General features: G+C 39.7%; 1 protein-coding gene across 11 annotated transcripts in view; it reads left to right on the top strand.

The window, feature by feature from the left end:
* The window catches only part of ARHGEF28 (Rho guanine nucleotide exchange factor 28), a 137,959-nt gene that overhangs the window by 57,290 nt on the left and 64,917 nt on the right, over positions 1–15,752 (top strand). For 10 of the 11 annotated variants that reach the window (XR_014880340.1, XM_085212830.1, XM_085212831.1 and 7 more), the window contains 2 exons: positions 4,214–4,260; positions 5,716–5,776. The exons of the other annotated variant lie outside the window; for it this stretch is intronic. Coding sequence is in view for 9 of the 10 variants with exons in the window: in XM_085212830.1 (XP_085068956.1) it covers positions 4,214–4,260; positions 5,716–5,776 (108 nt within the window). In the remaining variant the exon portion in view is untranslated. The remainder of the gene's footprint in view (positions 1–4,213; positions 4,261–5,715; positions 5,777–15,752) is intronic. 11 annotated transcript variants of the gene reach the window in all.

The following is a 15,752-nucleotide window of genomic DNA, read 5'->3' as shown; positions in this document are numbered from 1 at the left end:
GTGCAAATCTTTACAGTCCCTACAAAGCATCGATTTTTCAATACTGAACAGAAATTGTTCTTTAAAAAATGTTGTGGAATGTGTAGTGACTGGAAAGGCCTCAATAAATTTTGTTGCAAGAGCCAGAAAAATGTCAGTAGATTCCAGGAGAGGGCAGTGTTTAACTGGATCAACGCTGCAGCCTGTGAACTTCAGCGAAGTATATCCAGTTAATAAAGACAGGCTTAAAAAAAACCAGTGTTTTGTGTGATTAGTTTTTGCCTCGGATAGCGTCCTAATCAGATTGTTCTCAAGCGGGGAAGCACGACAGTACTCAATATGAGTGATCAAGCTTTACTTTATTGCTGCACATACAGGGTTTATATATATGGTTTCAATACACATGTGTTCACACACTATTGGTGCACAATGTGGGCGGCTAGGTGGGCTGCCTAGCTTCAACCAATGCTCAGCCAGTATTCACACCTGTGCTGCTGAGCTCATCCACTAATCAGCCCCCCACACATCCACAGAGCACAGCTGCGGATGTGGGCCTGCTGTTTACATGCTGCCCCAAGGATGTTGTGTCTCCCATCTTAACTCCTAATGTTTTCTCATGGGTATGCACTCTGTGCTGCCGTACAGCATGCTCGTACAGCTATGCTCGTACACAGTCTCATGGCCGCCCTGCTCTTGCAGCCATCCCCCAGCAAGTTTTGGGATTGAGTCCAGACTTCTTAATGTGGCAAAATTTCCACCTATTTCATTTAGACACTGAAATAAGCGTTAGCATTTTGCCTCCATAAAGATTGCAGAACTGTACTTTCCAATTAGAATGCTGTTTTCATTGCTGGGATGCATCCTTGTGTACCTTAAAGCAAGGATCATTTTCCAGCTGAGAAGAAAATACAACAAAAATACAACATTCTTAAGCATCAGAAGTATGACAGCTGGAATATTTATGTATGATTGTTAGGAATTAGCTAAAAGTTTGCCATTGCTTATGTGGGAGGCACTATACATTGGGATGTAGTGACTTGCTTGAGTAGCGAGCTCCATCAGAGGCTGTGCTTGTGCTGCATGCAGTCCTGAAAGCAGAATGATACAAGTACCTGTATGAGCCCTTGTCAGGATTAGGACCAGGCTGGACCACAGTTCTGGGCAGCATCAGCTAGTAGTTTTCAGTGAGTGGCTGAACAGCAGAAACAGTGGTTTGCAGTTGTTGGCAGTTGCAACTATGCAACTGTTACTACAAATACAATACAAAGTATCTGGCTCACTTTTACTATATGTGAATAACTTTGATGACGCAGCAGGCACATGACTCTGGATATTCTTCTGAGAGCCATACTCTATCCAGCATGATCTTCACACTGCACTTCATAGGTAGGAAGGTAACACTAAGTGTAGCACTAGCTTGGGCAGTGCAACTTTTAGGTGATAATTACTTCAATGTTTTCACCAAAGGTGAAGGGGATTCTAGTTCATAGAATTGTTTGAGTTAGAGGGGACCTTTAAATATCATCTAGTCCAACTCCCCTGCACTGAGCAGGGGCATCGCATCTACTGCTAGATCAGGTTGCTCAGAGCTCTTCCTGAATTTTGCAAGAGACAGGACATCCACCACCTCTGTGGGGAACCTGTTGTAGTTCCTGGTTGTGCGGATCCTCGTACACTCTTCATGCTATATCAGGATCCACGAAGATGGTGGGAACTTATCTATTCGTTTTTTCAAAGGAAGCTATATAGTTCTGTGTCTTTACAGACCAGAGCTGGTTTTTGTTTTGATTGGAAAAAAAAATAATCTCATTTTAGGCAAGAAAAGTATGCCACATTTGGATAGTAAACAATAAACCACACAGACTAGTATGAAACTGGTTTGGAAGTGTCAAAAAACAGTAACAAGCCAATCAGACTTGCACCTTTTGCCCTCTGCATTATCTACACGTACGCAATAGTAGTCCTTAGCTATTGTTAACAGGCAGCAAAGTCTTCTGAATTTCCTGTTTTCTGTTCTCTTTGTTTATCATCTTTGTATCAACCAGTCCTTCATATTTATTTATTTATTTCCTTCTTTTTTTCACTATTTACCACCAAATCCAAGTATTGCAAGTTCATTAATGATTGTTACTGACAGTCTAGTTTAATGCTCTCCAGCTTTCCACTGGCAAGCATTCAAGCAACCCGAATAGATTTTTTTTCTGTATGTAATTAATATTGCTGACTCTACAAGCAGAAATGAAAAGAAACAATTAATGGAGTACTTCTTATATACTTTGCTTATGTTCTCAGTTGCACTCAGTGAGCTTCTTTGCAAAGTGGCTGCTAAGCTTGGGACACTATTTGTTGCATTAATGTCATGAGAAGGTAGCCCTCAGATTTCAAAACTGCTGCTGTTCCAAGTGGTTCTGTTGTAGTACTGTTCCAATAGCTAATCATTTCAGGATGGGCTTGAAGTCAAGACCAACAAGCCTTCAAAATACAATGCTATCAGAAGCCTTGAGCTTCCATCCTGTAGAGACTGCTAACAGCGTACTGCTTGTTGTGTAATGCAAATCAAATTAAAGCAGGGAGTCAGTAGTGAATCTCCCAGAGCAACTTCATTAAATTAAAATACATGAGTGATACATTATCCGTTAGGATGAAGAACAAAATGTGAAGTAGATGGTGTTTTGGTTAATCCAAGTCCATTTTGTGCTTTTTCTTTGTTTCCTGACCTTGGAATTTGACTGAATGCTGTTACTTGGAAGCCTAAGCCATTTTCTGCTGAATAACTATAGCTATAAAGGAAATATAATTTACTTTGAGAGTTATTACTGTTCAGATAATAACAACAACAACAACAATAAGAAGAATAATGGTGTGTCAGTGCTGTAAAAAAATAAGTATCTGAGAAAACCTGCACATTAGTTTTCTGGAAATGAGCTTTAAAAATGCAGCTTTTTTCCTCATCTCCCAATGAAGCCTTTAAAGTAAGTCTCTGATCACAGTTAGAAAAGAAGTAGTCTATTCTCTATCACAGAGAGATGATACCTGGGATGTTTTGTTTGATGACAGCAGTGATTTTGTGGTCTGTGATGACACTATATTAGAGGAAGTTGATTTGTTGACTTATTGCTAGACCGCACATTCCTTTGGGTGTTAACATTTATTGCCACCACCCTTTATGCCACAATGTGACATTTAAGAATTTTTATTTTTCTCACTTCTATTTTTTCAGCACACCTCAGAGAAGAAAAGAATTATTATGAGGAGCTAACAAATAAGGAGTTAAAACAGAGAGACAAAATAGCCTGTATGAGGGGGGATCAACAGCCTGATACAGTCAGCAGAAGCAGCAGTGCTTCATGCTGTTGGTGGTGCATGGAGCCAAAAGCATAGTATTCCTTAAGGTGATCCGCTAAGCCACTGTATATTGAGTCATAGTTTGTTTAATGGTTTCTTGGAGATAGAGAATTGAGAGGGATTTGTGTAGCTGAGAACAGACTTGAAACTCAATTCAAAAGATTCAGTATAAAAGAAAATAAGTTTACTAGCATAGCTTTAGCTGTTATTACTGAAAATATACTTATTAAATGATACTGTTCCTGGTTGCCTGGGTGATGCTGGTGTTCATATTTGCATTCCTTTAGCCAGATTATTCATTTTTGCTGTGTCACAATAGCGCTGGAGTCTGTGTTTGGGCAAAACTTGCTAAATGTGATCCTGGTTTTGTGTATGTATGTTTCTGAGAAGAAACTGTAAAAGAGAGAATGACAGAAATGAAGTTATTTTTCCCTTTCTTTGTATGTGTTAAAATGTGAAATCTTGTTTTGGAAAATATGAAAAACCTCTTCAGGAAAAGCAGAGTCTAAGTGTTGTTCAGAGCTGTTGCAAGGCATAGCACAAGAACCAATGGCTTTTTTTGAACACTTTGGGGGTTAACCAGCAGCTGACTGACAAGTCACAGTGTTTTCCTAGCCTGTCTCTGTGTTTTCAATAGCTTGTTCATAACTGGCCCATGACAATAACATAGCACTTGTTGTGCTCCTAGCCTGCCCGCTGCCCACGGGAATGCTGCTTTGGGGGGGGATGCATGGGCTGCACTAGTCCATTGTTTTGGCTTGCCTGCATGTTTGTTTGCTTGTTGTTGTCCCTCTCCTGTTTGAGAAAGGAGAAAGAACAGCAGCAGAAACCAAAGCAAACCCAAACTGAATTTGCTTGCTCTTAAAGGCAAGGATCTTTGCTTTTACAGGTCCTGCGAGCTTGACATCTGATGACTTGTCCCAGGATGATGTGAAGGTACAGATTTCTCCTTATACAAATAGCTAAGCTCTCTTTAGGTTCAGGAACAGCAACCTCTGCTTGCCTGAGCACCTCCCAGAGCTAGTAAGTAAATGACTGCTATCTGCCAGGTAACATTTCCTGTCCATTCCTATTCTGTGGGAATAGCTGCATGTGTAAATGGCTGTCATTTAAGGATTGTGTTCTGTGGCTGTGGGCCAGAAAGCTGGGCCAGAGAAGCATGCTCAACTTTTGGACCGGAAATTTCATGTTTATAGTCATTCCTAGTGCCTTCTAGCTCTTCTGCTAGTCTGTGGGGACAAAACCTGTCTCCTGTGAGCATGTACTTCATCCCGGAGGTGGAGTGGCTTACTGCACCTAGAGCAAGCCATCTATGGTAATGTAATCCTTAAAAGGGAAAAAATGTTTGCTGTAGGAAAGGTGGAAGTTTCCATTACCTTTTAGATGGAGCCATCTAACAGCTTTTGGGAAGGAACTGCATTTTTGAGAAATATCATTCTTGTTAATCAACAGTATTTGAATCTTTTATTGTGCTTTTTTTTATATGTGTCTCTTTGTAAAACCAGAAAATCTGTCTCAGCATTATTTGTTTTGTTTGTTTTTTTTTTTTCTTAGCACATTTTGAAGCAGGAGATTGATTTTTAGCACAATGAAAATAAATTAGAATGACAAACAAAAACTGTCAAAATCTGGTAGAGATACTATCTCTTCATACTCAGTGACTATTGATTTTTTTCAGTAACATTTGAGCTTTAGAAATGTTGGACTGCCACTTCTGTTGCATCATGATTTTGAGTATGATGTCTGTAGTTATTTTTTTAAGTGCCAGCTTAAAGCAGTTTGACCATTTCTTTGGGATTCAAGTGTTGTTAATATTACCTCAAAATTGTATCTCTGCATTTTGCATGCATTTTGGAGATTATGCAGATAACTTATGTTGGGCAGACTGTGGCAGTTCAGAAGTGTTACTAGGAATTAAAAGATTCTGATATTCTATTGATTGTCTCTTATTTTGAGCTAGCAGAAAGGCTGTAGTTGACTCTACAAAAGGTGAACTACTCTATGATATTTCTTAGGCACAAGCAACTCAGGCATTGAAGATGGAGCTGTTTCAGGAATGGCTTTTTCCTCCAGACTGCTGTAGTGGCTGCTCTAGGTACAGCTAAATTTTGTAGGGTAAGAATAGGCTGAAATCTGGAGTTTGTGTGGAAAGTAGTTTGGTCTCTTCTTTGACGATGCATTTGATCCCATAAGGTCATCACTATAGTTCATTTTCATACCAGTCTGGGAGTGGCATACTGTATCTATTGCCTTTTTAAAAATGGCTAAAATGAAATAACTGCTGCTTGACTGTGCTTGAACTGAATTCTGAAAGCCTGAAGCACATCCTACAACTAAGCACAAATGTAACTATTCATCTTCAAAGATTTAGCTGATGTTTTCTCTTTCTAGCCTTTCCATGGTACTGTGGTTCCTTCTAAAGAAATTGAAGATAATGTCCTGTTAGACATTGGTAAGAAATAATTAACCATTTTGAATTCCACAGAGCTATGGATGTGTGCTGCGATACTGAACACACGCAAGGTGGTGTTTTTAAGAAGGCTGAATGTCACTGGCATTGCAACATAACTTGGCAGAATACCAAATGAATTCTATCTCTGTATGCTTCTAGTGTACATATGTAGCATATCCAAGAGTATCATGGTAACCTTGAATTTTTTCAGCAGTGTATTAACTGTTACATGAATTACAGTCTTGAAAACTATTTCTAATAGAATCGTAGAATCATTAAGGTAGGAAAAGACCTCTCAGATCATCTAGTCTGACTGTCAGCCCATCACCAACATGCCCACTAACCATGTGCCTCAGTGCCACATCTCCACAGCTCTTGAATTCCTCCAGGAATGTTGACTTCACCACCTCCCTGGGCAGCCTGTGCCAGTGCCTCACTGCTTGTTAAGAGAAATTTTTCCTTGTGTTCAACCTGAACCTCCTCTAGTGCAATTTGAGGCCATTACTTCTTTATCTGTGGCTACTTACCTGGGAGGAGAATCTGACCTCCACCTCAGTATAACCTCCAACAGAGTTAACATATGTGACTGTATATTAAATGAAGCATGTAGAAATGTGTAGACAATGCAAAGCGCATTGTAGAGCCAGAAGGGCTCTATTAGACTGTTTGTTTAGGAAATGGAACTCACAATGGAAACTTGAGTATTTTCAAGTTTGTCATAAGCTCCAAGGGTGAAGTGCATACAGGATCTCATGCAAGGCAGAGCAGGGAGGAAAAAGATGAGAACCTGAGCTCCACTTGTGGGGCTGCTGTGCCAGGCAGAGGCTTGCCTGTGATCCTGTGCTGAGCCCAGATGGTGGCATTTCAGATTACCCACCTGCAGGCTCCAGTGACTGCAAAACAAAGGGTTACTGTGTGTTCATGTGCATGAATGGAGAAATTATATGCTAGAAATGAGTTGGCATCAACCAAGAGGCATGTAAGGTAAGAACATAGGTTACTTTAACAATCTCTCATTAAAATCATCATCTAGCTCTCATATTTTCTCATTATTGTTACTCATCATTGTACTGCCTGTACTGCATCAAGTCCATCATGCTGGTCTGTTCTCCTATTGAAGGAATGTGGGAGCTGCATAAGGATATTGAGTGTAGCAGTGAAAATGTTTATCCTGCATGGTTATCCTGCCTCCAGTGCTTTTGTGCATAGCACAAGGTAGCAGTTCTTGTCTTGCACAAAAATACAGTGCATGTGCTTAAGATGGTAGTACCCATATGATCAGATTGTTTTCATCAAAGAAGACCAAAGTGTTGGACTGCATCTCAGCATAGGAGGGAGTGGAGCCATTGGGGAGTGATTATGGTTTACTAATCTGAAGCCACATCTGCTCCAATTTTAGCTCTAGTTACGCCATCTGGAAAGGGCAGAAGGTAGCTGAAAAGCTGGCAGAGTAGAAATTCTCCACCCTGAAATCTTAGCTGATAGATCTCTTTCTTACCCTTAAATGCCTTTTCCTTCTAAGGCATCATTTACACAGGGTGGGATGTGACAGCTGGAACAGGAGACAGGCCCTCTGGCATCAGATCAGCTCTCACTCTCCTCTTTGATGCTTGAATGGGAGCTGCAGGCAAATCCTGGATCCTCTGCAGAAAGCAAGCAAGAGCCTTTGGCCATGGTTCGTACAGCTAGTGAGGAGTGGAGAAATGTAGATTCTCAAAGGATCTTTTGGTTGAAAAAATAGTATGTGCACACAACTTGGATCAAGATTTATGTGCTTAAAATTTGATATATTACTTAGGTGTCTTATGTACATGTAAAATTCAATTATAAATATGGAGGTGAATGTGTTCATACATATCTCTACATATGGATGTAAACATGTAGATCTTTTGTCCTCAGCATAGGCTCAGTTTATATTAAACTCAGAAGGGCTATCTATTGTACCTCCCATCTGAAAATGAACATATCTTCTGTTTTTTTGTGTGTGGTTTTTTTTTTTTTTCTAATTTTTATTACCTTTTAGTATGCTTAAGAGATTGACTTGTATGTGGTGAACCTTCAGAGAAGTCTGTTCTCCTTGTTTTAGAAGTAAATTGGCATAAATGAAAATGTGCTCATCTCACATGGGACTGGAGCATGGCCTCATTGCTGGCTATGTCTTGTGCTTTCCTCACCTGTCTTCTATCAGAGTACTGAGCTTGACTGAAATGCTTACAGTACAGACATCTGGTGAGATTTTGCTATCGACATCAGCAGAGCCTAGAGGGCTTCCAGTCAGCATTGTATGTGAGAACTGATGAGTTTGGAGTGCAAACTGGAGAGTAAAGGGGCTGCTGGGAGTGCACTAAAAGGTGGAGGTAGAGAGGGACAAAGAAATGTGGAAGTAGGGTTTGATGACAACCAAAAATGTATAAGTTGGCTAATGCTGTTTTTATTGGTTTGTTTAAATATAAAAAACAGTATAATCCTTTAACATGACTCACATAACCATGCTGCTAAATTTTATAGTTTTATTACTCTGGATTGTTTTAAACTACTATTTAAAAACTTGTTTGCTTGGCATTGTTGTTAGAATGGCAGCATGTTTGTCAGGAAGGGCACACAGTGGGGAATAAGCAACGAAATGGAAGTGATTGTCAGTGGGGGAGAGGAAGAGGGAAAACAGCTAAGGGGGCTGAGTAAAGAAGAATGAATAGAAACAAGCACACTCTAGAATCTTACTGGGAAGTTGTATAAATCAAAGAGTACTTCTAAAAGCAAGAACACCAGCACTCTTTGAATGGATGTGAGTTTGTCTGCTGCTTCTCACTGCTTTTCCCATATGTTTTGAGAAGCGTTTTCCAAAGATCCAGGAAGGGTTCTCTGGTTCCTGCTGCCTACTTTCTTCCCCACCTTTCCCTTTCAAGCATAACTGCTGTGGCCCTTTCCCAACACCCAACAAACTTTTGGGGGCATATTTCAGGGGTGCTTGCAGAAGTTGGTAGGGTACTGATAGGGTGCCAGCTTGTTCCTTGTCTTCATCTTTGGTTTGGGACTTGGCTGCCTCAGGCAGTGTTCAAGTTTCAGAGTTCAGTTTTGATAATAGCTCCCCTTTGCCTTTTCTGCACAAGAGGGTTCAGTCATCCAGGGTGGAAGGTATATTCTGTGGTTGCATGTTGGTGGGTGCTGGGGAGGAAGGGCATATATGGGAAGCGACATGATGTTTCAGGTGGGGGAATGGGACCAAACCATGGGGCACAAGAGGATGCTAGAGCAGGGCGAACAGGGATTACACAAAGACTGTTGAATTCAATGTTAGTGTCACACTTGCCAATCTTCTTTCCTCTTTCTCTCTACTGGAAGTTGTTTGAGATCTGTTTTGTGTTTAGAAGGAAAAAAAGAAGAAGAATTTTTTTTTTTTTTCAGTGAAAGAAGACACACTGAAAAGATTGAGAGAGGAGAAACAATATCCAGTTGGGGAGAGTGAATGGAATAAACAAAAAGGGACGCAAGAAAAATAGAAGCTTTTTTCTCTTTCAATGTTAAGCATATGTGTTACTGCCAGCCATTGTCATCTTCAAGAGTAAGAAGCCCTGTTCATTTTGGAATAGACTCTAGGAGGTGGCAGCTGAATGCTGTTACTATTGGGCATGTGACGATGTTAGCAGGGCAAGTGTTTTTAAACAGTTATAATTCCTTCCTGTTTTTCATAGCCAGTTTGGAAAGAGGATGTTCATAAGGCCTTTTACAAAGCTGCAAAGATTTCTTTTTTCCAGCAAGAAAAATCTAAGCTCCTAGTTTTTCTTCCAAGAAAATATAACTTCAGGAAGGCAGGAAAATTTTTCAAAATATTTTTCTTGCTCTCGCAGTTACAGTGCCAGTGACCTAGTGGTGTCTGTCTAACCTATTCTGTTTGCTCTGCTAGCAGTGAAAAAGTTTTGCAAGCAAGCCAGGTTTTTCACTTTGAGAGATAAAAATACCGATGCCAAATTTTTGGCAGTTCTATGTATGTGGCCAGGCAGCTTCAAAACATTTTTAGTAAAATCTGTCCTTTGATTTTCATGGTTCCTCAGAAATCCCAGTTTAACCACAGACCGGTTTAAGGAACAGAACATAACGAACTTCTTCTCTGTGGAAACCAGTAGAATTGCAGTGTAATCTGCAGAGAGTCTGGTTTTAATGTTGGCTTTTTTGTTCTTTTTTAAATTAGATTTCCTTACCATGATTCTTAAGACTTAAAAGTTTGTTTGTTTTTTTTTCTTAAATACAAAGAAATCTCAGCCTTTCTATCTGGAGTCCTGCTTTTACACAGCTTTTATTAGATCTGTAAAATGATTAGTTATTCTACTGACTCAGGTTAGATATTTCAATTCTGTTTTTGTTTTTTATTTATTTGCTTGTTTGAATCTCTATCTTTTTATCGTTTGCTTTTAGGTTTTAGCATGAGATGGGGACATTGCAATACTAAACTGGTTGGAGATGTGCTGAAAAAGTTTAGGAGTATTGGTTTTCAGTAAAAGAAGACTCTATGGTAAAACTCATTCTTACTGGAAAAGTAGTTGGTTTGAAAATTGTGAAGAAAAATGCTATCTAAATAAAACTGCAGTTACTACCGCATCTGTCTTATAATGACTTTGTGGGGCTTTTTTCACTGTGCAAAACCTTTGCATAGTTCCTTGCATCTTGTGGAAGAGAGGCTTAACTTGGGGCTGGTCTATCAGTACTCTTTCAGAAACAACCTTTCAACAACAAATGGTTGGTTCTTGTTTATTTCAGTACATAAAGCATTTTCCTACTTGTTTGAACTTGAATATTGAAGATAGCTGAATAATTGAGACTTCAGAAGTTGTAGGAAGTAAAGTCTTCCTGGGATGTGAGCCTGAACTAGGCTTAATTAATAAGCTGTGGAGAAATCTGGAAGAAGCAGCACTGAACGTTAAAACAAGCTTGTTCTTGTTTCATGGAGTTTCCTCCACTCTTGACTTTCTGAGACATTGTAATTCAAGTTAGCCTCAGAAGGAAGACAAAAAGAAAAATGAACAAACTACAAACATGTGCTGTCTGGCTTCCAAGAACTGGTCCTCCTCTGCCTAAAATCGGAAACAAATTTGCTCAACAAAATAATCCCTCAAAAACAGGCTTTTTTTTTTTTTTTTTTTTTTTTTTTCCCCCCCTGATGTTTAAATAAGCTCTTTTGCCTGTCTTCTGCCCAGTCTCATTTCATGCTAACACAAATAAACAATCTGGGATTTATCTAATTCAAATCTTCACATTTGAAATAAATTCCAGAAATGCATTGCGAAGAGAACCAGTTGTAGTCTTGAAAATGCACAAATGAACACATTTTCAACTTTTTCCTCCTTGAGAATCAGTTCTTCCATTTAAATCTTTCCTGAAACATGGAAAACTGAATTTGAACAGAACGAGTCTTTGCTGACCTTTTTGGCAGCACAGCCTGCCAGCATAATTGTAGACTCAACAACCAATCACTGGCAAAACTTCATTATGAGCAAGATCCAATTCAAACTTCGGTACGCTTTCATGTATGGCCACATGCATTCTCAGTATTACCTGGGCTTGTGCAGAACCTGGGCTTGTGTAGCAGAAACCAGGAGGAGATTTCTGTTGACTCTAGCCCTTAATTATCAAATTTTTGCAAATAAACTCAGGGGACCTTTTCATCATGGTATGAGACAAACAGCAATGAGCATTTTGTCCACATTTGACTGTACATCCTTTTGGTGTGAGTTGATACTGGACAAGGAGAGCATTCAGTCAAAGTATCTCTTTATGTGCTTTGTTGGAACTGATTAGTGATTGTTTCTGGAGTCGGGGCATACTGACCGCTGTTGCATGAAAGTATATTAATGAGCTTGTTACCCTTCACTGAAATTGTTATCCTAAACCACACGAGGTGAATGGTACTGGTTTTAAAAAAAAATGGAGAAAACATCTCTGGTGAGTCATGAGCTAGACTTCAGAAAACTCTGATTCTGAGGAGTACTGTGAAACCATAGCAGCAGTACAGTAAATTGGCTGACATGCAACATTTGGGACAAAGGCAGTGTATTTGTCCAGTGGTTCTTTGGAACTGGACTCAGAGTTGGGTACAGGTGGTGCTTTGCCTTAGCTGGGTAGAATGAGCACTTCTTCATCCCAGTCTCTTGGGTGTTCTCCACAGATTTTGCAGTGTAGTTTCTGCAAACCTGCTTATTTTAAAATTTTAAAGGTTATTTGCTCCTTTAATTTAGCCAAGAAGCAACATTTAACTATCACCACTTAGGAATGGTTGCTTTTCAAAGAAAGATAAGTATTCATAATAAGTCTTTGTAGAGCAATGCAGCTTTCACTGAATATCAAAAGCATGGTGTTTTTTAACAGGAAAATGTTGTTCTTGTCATGATTGTTCTAATTGCAGCAGTCATCCTACTGTCAGAGGAAAAAAACTACTGAACAATCATAAAAATTTATTTCGTAGTTCACATTTTAATTAAAAATGTATCTTCAGTGTACAGTTTATGAGTAAAATATAAGTTTAGATGGCATGTTCTCCTCTCAGTCTGGATGGTTAACAACTCTGTGCTTCTGTGTGCACTATCTGGGGCTAGTAAAATTATTCGTCCATGTGGAAGTAAATGCAATGGAGCATTAAAGTGCTCCGACTGGCAATCTAGCTTGAAGCAATCCTAAATGCAGTGCACGCAAACTGGCTCTGCTTCTTCAGTAACCTGCCATGACTTGAGTCCTTAGTGAACTTATGTATCTATGTACAACAGCATTTTTAGAGGCAAGCTGAGAGTTCTGCTCTAACCAAGCAAGGACTGTGTAAACCTAGTGTCTTGGTTTATACTAGTGTCCAAGAAATTGTGCAGTGAAAGAAATAAGGCAGTGAAAAATCAATCTAAATTTTTAGTTCCACATATTTATTTTATTTTCCATTGATATTTCTGATGTCGGTATACACAGCATTGGTAGGAGATGCTCGTTGCAGAAAGGGGGCCTTTATATTGTGTAGGTTTTGTCACTACGTGCTTGAATAGAAAAGTGGAGAACACTCAAAAAAGATGTGAGTGGTAGATGAGGGGGCTGAGGATTCAGGACCATTTAATCTTATAACAACTTTGACAAGTGCCTTCACCCAGTGGTATTTCAGATTGCTAAATGCACTGCATTTAGGATTGCTTTTCTGTAAACTGGTGATGAGAGGAAGAGACTCTGAGATGTTAAATGCTAATGCTTTTTCATTCTTTCGAAACCACCACCCTTGCAACATCAAATGTGTTTGCAGTGGGGTGTGTGTGGAGCAGGAAAGTCTCCAGTCCCCTTTCCTCTCCTGTGGTCTTCCTTGCTCCATTGTACTCACAAGTGAGATGGGACAGGGAGCTTGAACATTGTACTAATAGAGGGATGGGATCCATCAAGTACTATCAAACTTTGGGCAGTGATGATAGCCACTGAATGCCTGCCTGTACCTTTTGGAATCCACTGCTGAGAAGTATGTATTCCAGGCTGCTATACTGCCTGTGAGCAACCTCCACAGATCTCTTTTTCTTGTGCACAGAATAAGGAAATTAATACACTGGAAATGACAGTTCTGTAAACTAAATGCATGAATCACTAACAGTAAGAAAAATCATAAAAAACAAGTTGATGAGTCCATATGTCAAGATCTTAAGGATCTCGACAATGTTTTGTGTTTTTCAATGTATTTATTGATGGTTTGGGAAAGGGAGAGGGGGATGGAACAGAGATGTGACAAAGTTTTCTGGCAGATCTAGTCTAAAGTTTCGTAAGAAAGACCAAAGTGTTTGGCAGAGAAGGGAGGTGGTAAAAATTGTGTGACCAGCTGACCTGTTTGAACTGTGATGCTGTTGCTGGAAGCAACCTGCAAAATCACCCTGTAATTGCTGTGGGCAGGTAGAAAGAGCATTTTGGTTGGAGTGTATGGGATCTGGCTGGTAGCGTTATACTTTCAGTCACTTTTATCCGCATCTACTGAATTTTTCAATACAATAATTAAGTCTCCTGTCAGGCAATGAAAATATTTTGTCCCAGTGGAATGGCAGTGTGTGGTGATGATGTTGTCATGGAAGTGACAGTAGTAAAGCCACACATGCCTGTTGATCACACAAGTTGCTATTGAGGAGCATATAGCTCTTTGTATTGTATCTTTCCCTGTTAGAGCTTTCTCCAGCACATGTGCAGGCCATGTTGGTCCTGGGGCAGAATCAAGCTGAAGGAAACCAACTTCATCCTTTAATATTGGGGAATAATGTCTAGAACAAATAAGACAGTGGGTTTCTGATAAAGCCAGCACAAGCTATTCTCATTACCCCTATCAAGGCTGGAGATGTTCAGCATTTGTTTCTGGAATTGTTAGCCCTGCATAGCTCTGCTTTCCACACTGTGTAGGTCTGTTCTCCATCACATGCAGATCTGCTTTCCATCTGCAAAAGGGGAACCTAACTTAAAGGGGTTTTCTCAGTCTGTCCTGCTGGAGTGATCTTCTTGCCATGGGCCTGATTTAGCAGTATTTCAAAAGGGGCCACACAGTACTGTGCCATGAAGCTCTGCATGCTCTGGAGCAGTGATGATGCTGTTCCATGGAAACTGCGGGTAGTGGTGACATTCCAGTACTTCCTTCCATCTTGCTGTGAGCTGATGGAGTGGTCAGACAATATACAATAGACTGTAATGACTCTGAAAAACTTTTATATCATGTGGGTGTGTTTTGGCTAGCTTTGGGTGAAAGAACTTAGAACATTACATTAGTATTTGTCAAAAGCCTTAGCCTTAGATAATGTGCACAAAAAACATTTGTTCTTTATCTTCACATCTATACCTTGATATACATAATTGTAAACATTTTTAAAGAAAGATGAGGCTAATATTTTCCATCTAGAAAGCTGCCAGATCTCTGTGCCAGCTGCATGCAAATTCCACCACTGAAATGCTGCCGCTTTGGAAATGATGAGTGGCAGGTGAGACATAGATTGGATCATCCCACAAAAGTGCATGAATAGGAAGAAAAATATTTTAATCTGTAGACTATAAGGCAAAGCCCTTCTTTATGGCAAAAAGCATCATGAGGTCTTTAATGACTGCATAAAGGAGTTCTGTGGGCCAGGAAAAAAAAATCTTTCTAGAGGCCTCAACAGCACAAATGATGTGAGTGGTATTCAATTAACCCTTCAGAAATAGGGGTTAATGCTGATAGTTTATCTGCACTTCTAAAATGTCATTGACAAATTCCCATACAAGATCCTATTCAGAGAAGATTGTAAGAAGCATGTACGACCTGCTCAAGAGAGAATATACAGAAGGAGTAAATGATCAAGTCTTTGTCACTGCAGAACTTTAACAGCTGGATTCTTCACGTGTTATGTAATAAGGTTGATGTTTAAAAATTACTTAAAAGGTCTCAATTACTCATTTGTGTTAGGAAGTTCTAAAGTAGTGGTGCTAATTTAAAAGCAGGCCATAGCTGAACAGCCAGTGGAAACTTTATTGCAACAAACAGAGACCATTCAGAAAAGTAAATGTCTTGGCATGTTAAATATTTTAATGGCATTAAACACATTAGCTGCATTTCCAAACGCTGAGAGTTTTGTTCAGTTCTGGTTATCCCTCCCCGGACTAATTTGAAGTGCAGAAAGGCCAATGGAAGTGAACAAATGTATTTTTCTTGATTGTGTAAATGAAAAAAGACAGTTGGCCAGTGTAGAGAAAAAGTTAACATTTTTCATGGACATAAGAGCTATTGCCAAAGTTGAAAGGTGAGGAATTTTAAAGCCAGTGTAAAGCATACAGTGCTCTTTGAATGTAAATTCCAGTTCTCACACAGAGCGCTGCCCCGAGTACATGTGGGGAACTGAGGCTTTTATTCGGGTTGGCATTAAACATGCCTCGTGAAAGAATGAACAAGCTTGGTTAGGGAGAACTGATGTGTGCAGGGGAAATCCTTAGTGATGAAGTAGCCAGGAGGACATTGTCTAAG

Source organism: Meleagris gallopavo, chromosome Z (assembly GCF_905368555.1).
Source record: "Meleagris gallopavo chromosome Z, MGAL_WU_HG_1.1, whole genome shotgun sequence".
NCBI classification, from domain to species: Eukaryota; Metazoa; Chordata; class Aves; order Galliformes; family Phasianidae; genus Meleagris; species Meleagris gallopavo.
Note: the sequence above shows the minus strand (reverse complement) of the source record. Positions and strands in the feature narration are given on the sequence as shown.